The sequence below is a fragment of the Babylonia areolata genome, chromosome 21 (assembly GCF_041734735.1).
Source record: "Babylonia areolata isolate BAREFJ2019XMU chromosome 21, ASM4173473v1, whole genome shotgun sequence".
Lineage (NCBI taxonomy): Eukaryota > Metazoa > Mollusca > Gastropoda > Neogastropoda > Buccinidae > Babylonia > Babylonia areolata.
Window position 1 is genome coordinate 2497426 of NC_134896.1, and position 17818 is coordinate 2515243.

General features: G+C 43.8%; 1 protein-coding gene across 2 annotated transcripts in view; it reads right to left on the reverse strand.

Annotated features, from left to right (window-relative positions):
- Positions 1 to 17818, reverse strand: part of LOC143295674 (WD repeat-containing and planar cell polarity effector protein fritz homolog) — a 77502-nt gene that overhangs the window by 23586 nt on the left and 36098 nt on the right. For both annotated transcript variants that reach the window (XM_076607288.1, XM_076607287.1), the window contains exons 10-17: positions 14247 to 14347; positions 10902 to 10964; positions 9176 to 9275; positions 8776 to 8883; positions 6771 to 6821; positions 4733 to 4804; positions 3406 to 3497; positions 865 to 966 (exon numbers count right to left, since the gene is read on the reverse strand). In XM_076607288.1, the coding sequence (XP_076463403.1) occupies positions 865 to 966; positions 3406 to 3497; positions 4733 to 4804; positions 6771 to 6821; positions 8776 to 8883; positions 9176 to 9275; positions 10902 to 10964; positions 14247 to 14347 (689 nt within the window). The remainder of the gene's footprint in view (positions 1 to 864; positions 967 to 3405; positions 3498 to 4732; positions 4805 to 6770; positions 6822 to 8775; positions 8884 to 9175; positions 9276 to 10901; positions 10965 to 14246; positions 14348 to 17818) is intronic.

Below are 17818 nucleotides of genomic sequence, written 5' to 3' on the forward strand. Positions count from 1 at the left end.
CTGGACCTCTGAAAGCAGTCCTCCCCTATCTGTTATTTCTGGACCTCTGAAAGCAGTCCTCCTCTCTGTTATTTCTGGACCTCTGAAAGCAGTCCTCCAACTGTTATTTCCTCCAACTGTTATTTCTGGACCTCTGAAAGCAGTCCTCCAACTGTTACTTCTGGACCTCTGAAAGCAGTCCTCCCCTGTGTTATTTCTGGACCTCTGAAAGCAGTCCTCCAACTGTTATTTCTGGACCTCTGAAAGCAGTCCTCCCCTGTGTTATTTCTGGACCTCTGAAAGCAGTCCTCCTCTCTGTTATTTCTGGACCTCTGAAAGCAGTCCTCCAACTGTTATTTCTGGACCTCTGAAAGCAGTCCTCCCCTCTCTGTTATTTCAGGACCTCTGAAAGCAGTCCTCCAACTGTTATTTCTGGACCTCTGAAAGCAGTCCTCCAACTGTTATTTCTGGACCTCTGAAAGCAGTCCTCCAACTGTTATTTCTGGACCTCTGAAAGCAGTCCTCCAACTGTTATTTCTGGACCTCTGAAAGCAGTCCTCCTCTCTGTTATTTCTGGACCTCTGTCAGTCAACAGACACACAGACGTCACACATGTCAGTGAACACAGACAGACATCACACCTGTCAGAGAACAGACACACAGACGTCACACGTGTCAGTCAACAGACACACAAATGTCAAACCTGTCAGAGAACAGACACACAGACATCACACCTGTCAGTCAACAGACACACAGCCATCACACCTGTCAGTGAACAGACAAACAGATGTCACACCTGTCAGTGAACAAACAGATGTCACACCTCTCAGTGAACAGACAAACAGACGTCACACCTGTCAGTGAACAGACAAACAGACATCACACCTGTCAAAAGTGAGGAACATGGCGTCCATGTAGTCCGTGACGCACTCTGAACTCTGCGGGTCAAACAGACACCAGTCCATCGACTTGAGGCTCATAGATGTTCTGCACACACACCATCACAGTGAAACAACTTTACTCCTGTCGCTCTTAGATCATTCCTGGCCCTTTACATCATTCCTTCACTTTAGATCATTCCTGTTACTTTAGATCATTCCTGTCACTTTAGGTCATTCATGTCACTTTAGGTCATTCCTGTCGCTTTTAGGTCATTCCTGTCACTTTAGGTCATTCATGTCACTTTAGGTCATTCCTGTCGCTTTTAGGTCATTCCTGTCGCTTTTAGGTCATTCCTGTCGCTCTTAGATCATTCCTGGCCCTTTACATCATTCCTTCACTTTAGATCATTCCTGTTACTTTAGATCATTCCTGTCACTTTAGGTCATTCCTGTCACTTTAGGTCATTGATGTCACTTTAGGTCACTTGTGTCACTTTAGGTCATTCCTGTCGCTTTTAGGTCATTCCTGTCGCTCTTAGATCATTCCTGGCCCTTTACATCATTCCTTCACTTTAGATCATTCCTGTCACTTTAGGTCATTCCTGTCACTTTAGGTCATTCCTGTCGCTTTTAGGTCATTCCTGTCACTTTAGGTCATTCATGTCACTTTAGGTCATTCCTGTCGCTTTTAGGTCATTCCTGTCGCTTTTAGGTCATTCCTGTTACTTTAGATCATTCCTGTCACTTTAGGTCATTCCTGTCACTTTAGGTCATTCGTGTCACTTTAGGTCATTCCTGTCGCTTTTAGGTCATTCCTGTCACTTTAGATCATTCCTGTCACTTTAGGTCATTCGTGTCACTTTAGGTCATTCCTGTCGCTTTAGGTCATTCCTGTCACTTTTAAGTCGTTCCTGTCACTTTTAGGTCATTCCTGTCACTTTAGGTCATTCCTGTTGCTTTTAGGTCATTCCTGTCACTTTTAGGTCATTCCTGTCACTTTTAGGTCATTCCTGTCGCTTTTAGGTCATTCCTGTCACTTTAGGCCATTCCTGTCACTTTAGGTCATTCCTGTCACCTTTAGATCATTCCTGTCACTTTAGGTCATTCGCTTTAGGTCATTCCTGTCACTTTTAGGTCATTCCTGTCACTTTTATGTCATTCCTGTCGGCTTTAGATCATTCCTGTTGCTTTTAGGTAATTCATGTCGATTTTAGGTCATGCATGTTGCTCTTAGGTCATTTGTGTCACTTTAGGTCATTCCTGTCACTTTCAGGTCATTCCTGTCACTTTTAAATCATTCCGGTCACTTTTAGGTCATTCCTGTCACTTTTAGATCATTCCTGTCACTTTAAGTCATTCCTGTTGCTTTTGGGTCATTCCTGCTCTTTTTAGGTCATTCCTGTCACTTTTAGGTCATCATTCTTGTTGCTCTTAGGTCATTCCTGTTGCTCTGAGTCTGTACCATATTAGGTCATCTGTCAATTTGTGTCGCTTTTAGGCTGTTCCTGTCACTTTTAGGTCATTCCTGTCACTTTAGGTCATTCCTGTCGCTTTTAGGTCATTCCTGTCACTTTAGGTCATTCCTGTCGCTTTTAGGTCATTCCTGTCACTTTAGGTCATTCCTGTCGCTTTTATGTCATTCCTGTCACTTTAGGTCATTCCTGTCGCTTTTATGTCATTCCTGTCACTTTAGGTCATTCACTTTAGGTCATTCCTGTCACTTTTAGGTCATTCCTGTCGGCTTTAGATCATTCCTGTTGCTTTTAGGTAATTCATGTCGATTTTAGGTCATGCATGTTGCTCTTAGGTCATTTGTGTCACTTTAGGTCATTCCTGTCACTTTTAGGTCATTCCTGTCACTTTTAAATCATTCCTGTCACTTTTAGATCATTCCTGCTGCTTTCAGATCATACCTGTCACTTTTAGATCATTCCTGTCACTTTAAGTCATTCCTGTTGCTTTTGGGTCATTCCTGCTCTTTTTAGGTCATTCCTGTCACTTTTAGGTCATCATTCTTGTTGCTCTTAGGTCATTCCTGTTGCTCTGTGTCTGTACCATATTAGGTCATCTGTCAATTTGTGTCAGTACTATATTACACTGTCCCTGTCATTTTTAGGTCATTCATGTCACTTTTAGGTCATTACTGTCTCTTTTAGGTCATTTATGTTGCTTTTAAGCCATCCATTCCACTTCAAGTACCATATTAGGTCATCACTGTCATTCTGTGGCTGTACCATATTAGGTCACCATTGTCGCTGGTGTCAGTGCCATACCAGGTCACCACTACTGCTAAGTGTCAGTGCTATATTAGGTCATTACCATCGCTATTTGTCAGTGCCATAATAGGTCATCACTGTCTATGTATCAGTGCCATATTAAGTAAGGTAGCAGATCTTCTTGCAACACACTTTCCCATTCAGAAGCAGCAGTCAAACAACACCAACAATGAAAAACCCCAAGAAAATAAATTCTGAAAAAAAATATAAGATCTCTGCCTGACTGACAAAGAAACCCCGTTCCCTGGCACAAGACAGACGAGTGGTACCTGAAGAGGCGGCTGATTTTCAGGAACCTTTCTGGTTCAGGATCCTCTGTGGCAAACTGCACTCGCAGGGGTGTGAGGGCCATGTCAAACACCTGTTGTCACGAGCAGAAACATCAATCACATACCTGTCATCACAGGTAGAAACAGCGATCACACACCTGTCGTCACAGGTAGAAACATCAATCACACACCTGTTGTCACAGGTAGAAACACCAATCACACACCTGTTATCACATGCAGAAACATCAAACACCTGTCGTCACAGATACAAACATCAATCACACATGTGTGATTACAGGTACAAACATCAATCACACACCTGCTGTCACATGTACAAACAATCATGCTTAAAGAATCATAACCAATGACCCTATGTCTAGATAACTGTGACCCTATGTCTAGGGAATCATGACCCTATGTTCAGATAATCATGACCCTATGCCTAAAAAATCATGACCAATGACCCTATGTCTGGAGAATCATGGCCCTATGTCTGGAGAATCCTAACCAATGACCCTATGTACAGAGAATCATGGCCCTATGTCTGGAGAATCCTAACCAATGACCCTATGTGCAGAGAATCATGGCCCTATGTCTGGAGAATCCTAACCAATGACCCTATGTGCAGAGAATCATGGCCCTATGTCTGGAGAATCCTAACCAATGACCCTATGTACAGAGAATCATGGCCCTATGTCTGGAGAATCCTAACCATTGACCTTATGTGCAGAGAATCTTGGCCCTATGTCTGGAGAATCCTAACCAATGACCCTATGTACAGAGAATCATGGCCCTATGTCTGGAGAATCCTAACCAATGACCCTATGTGCAGAGAATCATGGCCCTATGCCTAAAGAATCCTAACCATTGACCTTATGTCTGGAGAATCATGGCCCTATGTCTGGAGAATCCTAACCATTGACCTTATGTACAGAGAATCATGGCCCTATGTCTGGAGAATCCTAACCAATGACCCTATGTGCAGAGAATCATGGCCCTATGTCTGGAGAATCCTAACCATTGACCTTATGTTCAGAGAATCATGGCCCTATGTCTGGAGAATCCTAACCATTGACCCTATGTACAGAGAATCATGGCCCTATGTCTGGAGAATCCTAACCATTGACCCTATGTACAGAGAATCATGGCCCCATGTCTGAAGAATCCTAACCTATGACCTTATGTGCAGAGTATCATGTCCCTAAGTGTAAACAAAACTGAGTTGTGCTGACCGTCAGTCAGTCAAACCCTGACTCCCAATGTTTTAAGGGAGCATTTGCTGACCGGACAACAATCTGTGCTACGAGTATCTGTCCCTCTCTCTCACCTGGATGTCGCCACGACTGCTGGCAGCAAAGACAATGGTTCCTCCTGGATGCCAGGCCAAACTTGTCGGCAGCTGGAATCAACAGTGACAGGCTACTGCATACCTGTGCTGTCCCCTGCCGTCTTGTATACAACACCTGTCTTTTCTAACTAAATACTGTCACCTGCTGTCTTGTATACAACACCTGTCTTTTCTAACTAAATACTGTCACCTGCCGTCTTGTATACAACACCTGTCTTTTCTAACTAAATACTGTCACCTGCTGTCTTGTATACAACACCTGTCTTTTCTAACTAAACACCGTCACCTGCTATCTTGTATACAACACCTGTCTTTTCTAACTAAATACTGTCACCTGCCGTCTTGTATACAACACCTGTCCTTTTAAACTAAACACCGTCACCTGCTATCTTGTATACAACACCTGTCTTTTCTAACTAAATACTGTCACCTGCTGTCTTGTACACAACACCTGTCCTTTTAAACTAAATACTGTCACCTGTTGTCTTGTATACAACACCTGTCTTTTCTAACTAAACACTGTCACCTGCTGTCTTGTATACAACACCTGTCTTTTCTAACTAAACACTGTCACCTGTTGTCTTGTATACAACACCTGTCTTTTCTAACTAAACACTGTCTTTTCTAACTAAACACTGTCACCTGTTGTCTTGTATACAACACCTGTCTTTTTAAACTAAACACCTGCTGTCTTGTATACAACACCTGTCCTTTTAAACTAAACACTGTCACCTGCTGACTTGTATACAACACCTGTCTTTTCTAACTAAATACTGTCACCTGTTGTCTTGTATACAACACCTGTCTTTTCTAACTAAACACTGTCACCTGCTGTCTTGTATACAACACCTGTCTTTTCTAACTAAATACTGTCACCTGCTGTCTTGTATACAACACCTGTCTTTTCTAACTAAACACTATCACCTGCTGTCTTGTATACAACACCTGTCTTTTCTAACTAAATACTGTCACCTGCTGTCTTGTATACAACACCTGTCTTTTCTAACTAAACACTATCACCTGCTGTCTTGTATACAACACCTGTCTTTTCTAACTAAATACTGTCACCTGCTGTCTTGTATACAACACCTGTCTTTTCTAACTAAATACTGTCACCTGCTGTCTTGTATACAACACCTGTCTTTTCTAACTAAACACTGTCACCTGCTGTCTTGTATACAACACCTGTCTTTTCTAACTAAAGACTGTCACCTGCTGTCTTGTATACAACACCTGTCTTTTCTAACTAAATACTGTCACCTGCTGTCTTGTATACAACACCTGTCCTTTTAAACTAAACACCGTCACCTGCTATCTTGTATACAACACCTATCTTTTCTAACTAAATCATGTGCAATATTTGTTTAAAAAAATTAATTTTCATGGCTGGTCATTTTCACATGCTATAGAGACATCTTTTAATATTAATAATACCAATAAAATTAATAGTAATGAGATTATTTAGCGTATGCATGAATGTCTGTGCATATGTATGTATAGTGTTTATGCTGCATGTGTGTGTGTATGTGCTTTTGTGCGAGCGTGTGTGTGTATGTATGTGCATGTGTGCGCGCATGTGTGTATGTGTGTGGATGTGCGTGCATGTGTGTGTGTGTGTGTGTGTGCATATGCATACCTACAAACATGCATGCATGCATCAGTATATACCGACATGTGTGCATGCATGACCACACCTGCATGTGCATATAAATGCATGTGCCTGCGTGCATACATAATAGGCACCTCAATCAAACACCTGTGTGAGTGAGAGGGAGACAGATACAGAGGAATGAAGTCAGGTCAATACACCTGACGCTGGATGATTCTAATTTCTGTTCCACTGTTCGTAAAAACAGAATGTATCTTACACATCTAAAACCATCAGTGATAGAGATTTTGTCTTGTCTGAGTGCTCCTTGATATCCTTTTGATGTGAACAAAAGCACAGCAGAAGAGCAGAAAAATGGAGAATTAGAAGTGCAATAAACACAGAGAACTAAAGGATGCTCATACTGACCACTGCTGCTCGGGTGAAGAGAGTGACTTTTTTGCGCTGATCATACATCACCTGCAATGCACACACACACGCACACACGCGTGCGCTATGACATGTCAAAGAATACATGCAGCGGTCAAACCAAGACCGTCACACAGCCAAACAACATCCCCCACAACACACTACTTCATCTATGGTCTCCCCAAGGAATGATAGAGGGACCCTTCACCCATCAACCCCACCCACCTATACAGACCCCCATCCACACAGACCCCCATCCACACAGTCACAGCAGCAATGAAAGCAGTGACAGTAGACAGGAAAGAATGACAGGTTGTAGCAATGACAGTAGACAGGAAAGAAAGACAGGCTGTAGCACTGAAAGAAAGACAGGTTGTAGCAATGACAGTAGACAGGAAAGACAGGTTGTAGCAATGACAGTAGACAGGAAAGAAAGACAGGTTGTAACAATGACAGTAGACAGGAAAGACAGGTTGTAGCAATGACAGTAGACAGGAAAGAAAGACAGGCTGTAGCAATGACAGTAGACAGGAAAGAAAGACAGGTTGCAGCAATGACAGCAATGACAGTAGACAGGAAAGACAGGTTGCAGCAATGACAGCAATGACAGTAGACAGGAAAGAAAGACAGGTTGTAGCAATGACAGCAATGACAGTAGACAGGAAAGAAAGACAGGTTGTAGCAATGACAGTAGACAGGAAAGAAAGATGGGTTGTAGCAATGACAGTAGACAGGAAAGAAAGACAGGTTGTAGCAATGACAGCAATGACAGTAGACAGGAAAGAAAGACAGGTTGTAGCAATGACAGCAATGACAGTAGACAGGAAAGAAAGACAGGTTGTAGCAATGACAGCAATGACAGTAGACAGGAAAGAAAGACAGGTTGTAGCAATGACAGCAATGACAGTAGACAGGAAAGAAAGACAGGTTGTAGCAATGACAGCAATGACAGTAGACAGGAAAGAAAGACAGGTTGTAGCAATGAAAGCAATGACAGTAGACAGGAAAGAAAGACAGGTTGTAGCAATGACAGCAATGACAGTAGACAGGAAAGAAAGATAGGCTGTAGCAATGACAGTAGACAGGAAAGAAAGATGGGTTGTAGCAATGACAGTAGACAGGAAAGACAGGTTGTAGCAATGACAGTAGACAGGAAAGAAAGACAGGTTGCAGCAATGACAGCAGACAGGAAAGAAAGACAGGTTGTAGCAATGACAGTAGACAGGAAAGAAAGACAAGTTGTAGCAATGACAGCAATGACAGTAGACAGGAAAGAAAGACAGGTTGTAGCAATGACAGCAATGACAGTAGACAGGAAAGAAAGACAGGTTGTAGCAATGACAGTAGACAGGAAAGAAAGACAGGTTGTAGCAATGCCAGTAGACAGGAAAGAAAAACAGGTTGTAGCAATGACAGTAGACAGGAAAGAAAGACAGGTTGTAGCAATGACAGTAGACAGGAAAGAAAGACAGGTTGTAGCAATGACAGCAGACAGGAAAGAAAGACAGGTTGTAGCAATGACAGCAGACAGGAAAGAAAGACAGGTTGTAGCAGTGACAGTAGACAGGAAAGAAAGACAGGCTGTAGCAATGACAGCAGACAGGAAAGAAAGACAGGTTGTAGCAATGACAGTAGACAGGAAAGAAAGACAGGTTGTAGCAATGACAGCAATGACAGTAGACAGGAAAGAAAGACAGGTTGTAGCAATGACAGCAGACAGGAAAGAAAGACAGGTTGTAGCAATGACAGCAATGACAGTAGACAGGAAAGAAAGACAGGTTGTAGCAATGACAGCAATGACAGTAGACAGGAAAGAAAGACAGGCTGTAGCAATGACAGTAGACAGGAAAGAAAGACAGGGTACAGCAATGACAGTAGACAGGAAAGAAAGACAGGGTACAGCAATGACAGTAGACAGGAAAGAAAGACAGGGTACAGCAATGACAGTAGACAGGAAAGAAAGACAGGGTACAGCAAAGCCGGCAGTGGCAGCAGAGTGAGGTACCAGAGAGGCGTCGGAGCAGCCCAGCAGCAACTTGTCCTCTGCAGGGTTCCTGGCCTGACATGTCACCCCGCCCTTCAGGGGAATGGTCACCACTGCAACCTTCTGCATCTGTCACAACGTCAGAGTGGAGGGCAGTCACGGTGTGCGCACACATACACACATGCATACACACACACACGCACACACACACACATACATATACACACAAATACCCAAACACACACAAACATACCCTCCACACACACACACACTCTCTCTCTCTCTCTCTCTCATCCAAACACACCCATACACATCCTCCACACACACACACATACTCTCATGTACACACACACAAGCACATACACACACACTCACAAACACACAAACAACAACAGCAACAACAACACAAAGCCAGGCTCACTTTGCTATGGACAATTTCCATGACACAGGCACGTGCAGTGACGTCGCCCCTGGCACCAGCACTCTGCTCCACTGTGTACAGCTTGTGAGGCTGGATACAGCTGTCATCACACCATTCACCCATTAACACCTGTACAGTCTGTCAGGCTGGATACAGCTGTCATCACACCATTCACCCATTAACACCTGTACAGTCTGTCAGGCTGGATACAGCTGTCATCACACCATTCACCCATTAACACCTGTACAGTCTGTCAGGCTGGGTACAGCTGTCATCACACCATTCACCCATTAACACCTGTACACTTTGTCAGGCTGGGTACTGCTGTCATCACACCATTCACCCATTAACACCTGTACACTTTGTCAGGCTGGATACAGCTGTCATCACACCATTCACCCATTAACACCTGTACAGTCTGTCAGGCTGGATACAGCTGTCATCACACCATTCACCCATTAACACCTGTACACTTTGTCAGGCTGGATACAGCTGTCATCACACCATTCACCCATTAACACCTGTACACTTTGTCAGGCTGGATACAGCTGTCATCACACCATTCACCCATTAACACCTGTACAGTCTGTCAGGCTGGATACAGCTGTCATCACACCATTCACCCATTAACACCTGTACACTTTGTCAGGCTGGATACAGCTGTCATCACACCATTCACCCATTAACACCTGTACAGTCTGTCAGGCTGGATACAGCTGTCATCACACCATTCACCCATTAACACCTGTACACTTTGTCAGGCTGGATACAGCTGTCATCACACCATTCACCCATTAACACCTGATACAGTCTGTCAGGCTGGATACAGCTGTCATCACACCATTCACCCATTAACACCTGTACAGTCTGTCAGGCTGGGTACAGCTGTCATCACACCATTCACCCATTAACACCTGTACAGTCTGTCAGGCTGGATACAGCTGTCATCACACCATTCACCCATTAACACCTGTACAGTCTGTCAGGCTGGATACAGCTGTCATCACACCATTCACCCATTAACACCTGTACAGTCTGTCAGGCTGGATACAGCTGTCATCACACCATTCACCCATTAACACCTGTACAGTTTGTCAGGCTGGATACAGCTGTCATCACACCATTCACCCATTAACACCTGTACAGTCTGTCAGGCTGGATACAGCTGTCATCACACCATTCACCCATTAACACCTGTACAGTCTGTCAACTGGATACAGCTGTCATCACACCATTCACCCATTAACACCTGTACAGTCTGTCAGGCTGGATACAGCTGTCATCACACCATTCACCCATTAACACCTGTACAGTCTGTCAACTGGATACAGCTGTCATCACACCATTCACCCATTAACACCTGTACAGTCTGTCAGGCTGGGTACAGCTGTCATCACACCATTCACCCATTAACACCTGTACAGTCTGTCAGGCTGGATACAGCTGTCATCACACCATTCACCCATTAACACCTGTACAGTCTGTCAGGCTGGGTACAGCTGTCATGGCACACCTCTGAATCAGCCATTTAGCAGTTAACTATAACTGTTTCTAGTTCTTCATTCCAGTGCTTAGACATAGGGAACAGCGCAAGAAAACTGCTAAAGTCTGTCATAAAGCATTAGCATGGTCATGTCTCCCCACACACACACACACGCAGACAAAGACACACACACACACAACACACACACACACAAACACACACACACACACACACATTCCTGACCTGAATCCAGCATACACAGGGTCACATTCAGTTCTTCCGTGGGTTAAGACTTCAATGAATGGTCTGAAAACACAAGGCAGAAACTGTCTGTTACAGGCACTGGCCAAACACCTCAAGAACAATTTCTGTTGCAATTAGTCCCTGAACACACACCTCAAGGACAACGTTACAATTAATCACTGACCAAACACCTCAAGGACAACGTTACAATTAGTCACTGACCAAACACCTCAAGGACAACGTTACAATTAGTCACTGACCAAACACCTCAAGGACAATGTTACAATTAGTCCCTGAACACACACCTCAAGGACAATGTTACAATTAGTCCCTGAACACACACAAGGACAACGTTACAATTAGTCACTGACCAAACACCTCAAGGACAATGTTACAATTAGTCACTGAACACACACCTCAAGGACAATGTTACAATTAGTCCCTGAACACACACAAGGACAATGTTACAATTAGTCCCTGAACACATACAAGGACAATGTTACAATTAGTCACTGACCAAACACCTCAAGGACAATGTTACAATTAGTCACTGAACACACACCTCAAGGACAATGTTACAATTAGCGACTCATCACACACATCAAGGACAATGTCTGTTACAATCAGTCACTGATCACACACCTCAAGGACAACGTTACAATTAGTCCTTGATCACACACCTCAAGGACAATGTCTAAGTCACTTGTGAAAACATGACAACACACTTCAATACAATTTCAAACATGCACAGACACACACTGATTTTTTTTTAAACATTCAATGTTCACACACATTACCAATACATACAAACAGAAACATACATACATTTCCCCTGTTTCTTCTCTCTCCTTCACATATACATACTCACACTCACACATACAACAAATACAAGCATGACACATGTACACACCAACACTTTCACACATCCTGCACAGGAACACACATATAAACACACCAAGTGACACTGTGACACAAACATAAACACACCCTTTTCATGGACACACAGACACATGATGGAGTCTCCCATCGGACTGACGGATGAGTAGGCAGGCAGGCTTATCTGTCGGTGTGTGTCCTCATATGGGAGAAGAGGCTGATTCTGGATGCGCAGCACTTCCCACAGGTGTTGCAAGGGAAAACGTCTCCAGAAGTTGAGCCCTGCTTCCTTCATGCAGAGTCGTGACAAGCAACTGCCAGCAGCATCCTCTGCCTGTCCCCTTTACCACTTCTCCATCGCCGCAGGGTTTGGAAAATGGGAGTGTTGAAGGGCTAGCTTGTCATTCTGACATTAGTCTGGTTACCTGACCAGCACAGGTGACTTTTTTTTTTTAGTGAGGAGGAGTTGTGCAGTCCCTTCCCCAATCTCTCGCCTACCGACACTCACAGTCCCGCAGGTGCAGATACTGCCACGTGTAGGACGGCCTTGGCAGGTGCAGGTTTTTTCTTCGGAGTTCCGTCTCCTAGGAGGACTTCCAGCCAAGGATAAGAGCTCCCCCTGTCCTTTGGTCATCCTCTTCCGTCTTCACAGCCGTTGGGAAAGGTTGCCTGGTCCGTCGTTGGGAGACTTCAAATGCGGCAGGTAGTACTGGGTTACATGGTACCAGTAGCAAGGACTATGCCCCTGACCTGACAAAGATGTGCATATACACACAGACATAAACACACCATGTGCATATACACACAGACATAAACACACCCTGTGCATGTACACACAGACATAAACACACCCGGTGCATGTACACAGACATAAACACACCATGTGCATATACACACAGACATAAACACACCATGTGCATGTACACACAGAGACATAAACATCCCATGCATGTACACACAGACACACAGACATAAGCACACACACATGTGCATGTACACACAGACATAAACACACCATGTGCATGTATACACAGACATATAAACACACACCATGTGCATGTACACAAAGACATATAAACACACACAATGTGCATATACACACAGACATAAACACACCATGTGCATGTACACACAGACATTTAAACACACCATGCGCATGTACACACAGACATAAACACACCCTGTGCATGTACACACAGACATAAACACACCATGTGCATGTACACACAGACTTAAACACAATGTGCATGTACACACAGACATAAACACACCATGTGCATGTACACACAGACACACACAGAAACATAAACCAACACCATGTGCAGGTACACAGACACATACATAAACACACATCCCGAGTATGTACACAGAGACAAAAAAAACACACCCTGAGTATGTACACACATATATAAACACACACCCCAAGTATGTACACACAGACACATAATCACACACCCTGAGTATGTACACACATATATAAACACACACCCTGAGTATGTAGACACAGACACATAAACACACCATGTGCATGAACAGACACATAAACACACACCCCAAGTATGTACACACAGACACATAATCACACACCCTGAGTATGTACACACATATATAAACACACACCCTGAGTATGTACACACAGACACACACAGACACATAAACACACCATGTGCATGAACAGACACATAAACACACACCCCAAGTATGTACACACAGACACATAATCACACACCCTGAGTATGTACACACATATATAAACACACACCCTGAGTATGTACACAAAGACACAGAAACACACACCCTGAGTATGTACACACAGACACATACACACACATCCTGAGTATGTACACACCTGACACATACACACACCCTGAGTATGTAGACACAAACACATACACACACATCCTGAGTATGTACACACCTGACACATACACACACCCTGAGTATGTAGACACAAACACATACACACACATCCTGAGTATGTACACACCTGACACATACACACACCCTGAGTATGTAGACACAAACACATAATCACACACCCTGAGTATGTACACACAGACACATAAACACACACCTCAAGTATGTAAACACAGACACATACATAAACACACACCCCAAGTATGTACACACAGACACATACATAAACACACATCCTGAGTATCTATACACATACATAGACACATACCCTGAGTATGTACACACAGACACACACACACCCCGCATACGTACACACAGACACATAAACACACACCCCGCGTACGTACACAGACACATAAACACACACGCTGAATATGCACACACATAAGAAAACACACACACACACACCTAGTGCATGTACACACAGACACACAAACACACACGAGTGTGTACACATAGAAACATACATAAACACACAACCTATGCATGTATATACAGACACCAATACTGACACCCACACTGACACCCACACCCACACCCACACACACAGACCCATTGACAGAGAGCACTATCAGGTTGGCTCTTTCCACTTCACTGCTCATCGGTGTCCATGGCCATGGCTCACTGCTGGCCACAGAGAACCACAGCAGTAACTGGAACAATCATCATCATCATCATCATTACATGCTGGCCACAGAGAACCACAGCAGTAACTGCAACACATCATCATCATCATCATCATCATCGTCATCATTACACGCTGGCCACAGAGAACCACAGCAGTAACTGCAACACATCATCATCATCATCATCATCATCATCATCGTCATCATTACATGCTGGCCACAGAGAACCACGGCAGCAACTGGAACACATCATCATCATCAGCATCATCATCGTCATCATTATCATTACATGCTGGCCACAGAGAACCACAGCAGTAACTGGAACAATCATCATCATCATCATCATCATCATCGTCATCATTACATGCTGGCCACAGAGAACCACGGCAGTAACTGGAACAATCATCATCATCATCATCATCGTCATCATTACATGCTGGCCACAGAGAACCACAGCAGTAACTGGAACACATCATCATCATCGTCATCATCATCATCGTCATCATTACATGCTGGCCACAGAGAACCACGGCAGTAACTGGAACACATCATCATCATCATCATCATCACCATCGTCATCATTACATGCTGGCCACAGAGAACCACGGCAGTAACTGCAACACATCATCATCATCGTCATCATCATCGTCATCATTATCATTACATGCTGGCCACAGAGAACCACGGCAGTAACTGCAACACATCATCATCATCATCATCATCATCATTACATGCTGGCCACAGAGAACCACGGCAGTAACTGGAACACATCATCATCATCATCATCGTCATCATTACATGCTGGCCACAGAGAACCACAGCAGTAACTGGAACACATCATCATCAGCATCATCATCATCATTGTCATCATTACATGCTGGCCACAGAGAACCACGGCAGTAACTGGAACACATCATCATCATCATCGTCATCGTCATCATTACATGCTGGCCACAGAGAACCACAGCAGTAACTGGAACACATCATCATCATCATCGTCGTCATCATCATTACATGCTGGCCACAGAAAACCACAGCAGTAACTGGAACATACACATGTCATCATTAAACATACCATGTCATCATCATAACTGAACATAAACATGTCATCATCATCATTAACACATATCACTTCATTGTCATCATCAACACATCATATCATCATCATAACATGCTCGCCACAGAGACGTACAGGTTAATATTAAACAACACTATGAACCACAGCTTTACAAGGTAGTGGACAGGTTAATATTAAACAACACTATGAACCACAGCTTTACAAAGTAGTGGACAGGTTAATATCAAACAACACCATGAACCACAGCTTTACAAGGTAGTGGACAGGTTAATATCAAACAACACTATGAACCACAGCTTTACAAAGTAGTGGACAGGTTAACATCACACACTATGAACCACAGCTTTACAAAGTAGTGGACAGGTTAACATCAAACAACACTATGAACCACAGCTTTACCTGATTGTGGACAGGTTAACATCAAACAACACCATGAACCACAGCTTTACAAGGTAGTGGACAGGTTAACATCAAACAACACTATGAACCACAGCTTTACAAGGTAGTGGACAGGTTAACATCAAACAACACTATGAACCTTAGCTTTACAAGGTAGTGGACAGGTTAACATCAAACAACATGAACCACAGCTTTACAAGGTAGTGGACAGGTTAACATCAAACAACATGAACCACAGCTTTACAAGGTAGTGGACAGGTTAACATCAAACAACATGTACCACAGCTTTACAAGGTAGTGGACAGGTTAACATCAAACAACACCATGAACCACAGCTTTACAAGGTAGCTGACAGGTTAATATCAAACAACACCATGAACCACAGCTTTACAAGGTAGTGGACAGGTTAACATCAAACAACACTATGAACCACAGCTTTACAAGGTAGTGGACAGGTTAACATCAAACAACATGAACCACAGCTTTACAAGGTAGTGGACAGGTTAACATCAAACAACACTATGAACCACAGCTTTACAAGGTAGTGGACAGGTTAACATCAAACAACATGAACCACAGCTTTACAAGGTAGTGGACAGGTTAACATCAAACAACACAATAAACCACAGCTTTACAAGGTAGTGGACAGGTTAACATCAAACAACACAATAAACCACAGCTTTACAAGGTAGTGGAAAGGTCAACATCAAACAACACAATGAACCACAGCTTTACAAGGTAGTGGACAGGTTAACATCAAACAACATGAACCACAGCTTTACAAAGTAGTGGACAGTAGAGACAGGTGATGTCAGTGACAATACTGCTGGCAGTACAGACAGGAGATGTCAATGACAATACTGCTGGCAGTACAGACAGACAGGTGATGTCAATGACAATACTGCTGGCAGTATAGACGTGATGTCAATGACAATACTGCTGGCAGTACAGACAGACAGGTGATGTCAATGACAATAGTGCTGTCAGTACAGACAGGCAATGTCAATGACAATACTGCTGGCAGTACAGACATGTGATGTCAATGACAACACTTCTGGCAGTACAGACATGTGATGTCAATGACAATAGTGCTGGCAGTACAGACAGGTGATGTCAGTGACAATAGTGCTGGCAGCAGAGACAGGTGATGTCAGTGACAATAGTGCTGGCAGTACAGACAGGTGATGTCAGTGACAATAGTGCTGGCAGTACAGACATGTGATGTCAGTGACAATAGTGCTGGCAGTACAGACATGTGATGTCAGTGACAATAGTGCTGGCAGTACAGACAGGTGATGTCAGTGACAATACTGCTGGCAGTACAGACAGGTGATGTCAGTGACAATACTGCTGGCAGTACAGACATGTGATGTCAGTGACAATAGTGCTGGCAGCAGAGACAGGTGATGTCAGTGACAATAGTACTGCTGGCAGTACAGACAGGTGATGTTAGTGACAATAGTGCTGGCAGCAGAGACAGGTGATGTCAGTGACAATAGTGCTGGCAGCAGAGACAGGTGATGTCAGTGACAACAGCACTGGCAGTACAGACAGGTGATGTCAGTGACAATAGTGCTGGCAGCAGAGACAGGTGATGTCAGTGACAATAGTGCTGGCAGTAGAGACAGGTGATGTCAGTGACAATAGTGCTGGCAGTACAGACAGGTGATGTCAGTGACAATAGTGCTGGCAGTACAGACAGGTGATGTCAGTGACAATAGTGCTGGCAGTACAGACAGGTGATGTCAGTGACAATAGTGCTGGCAGTAGAGACAGGTGATGTCAATGACAATGCTGCTGGCAGTAGAACAGGTGATGTCAATGACAATGCTGCTGGCAGCAGAGACAGGTGATGTCAGTGACAATAGTGCTGGCAGTAGAGACAGGTGATGTCAGTGACAATAGTGCTGGCAGTACAGACAGGTGATGTCAGTGACAATAGTGCTGGCAGTACAGACAGGTGATGTCAGTGACAATAGCGCTGGCAGCAGAGAGGGCCAGGTGTCAGACCAAGAGGTGAC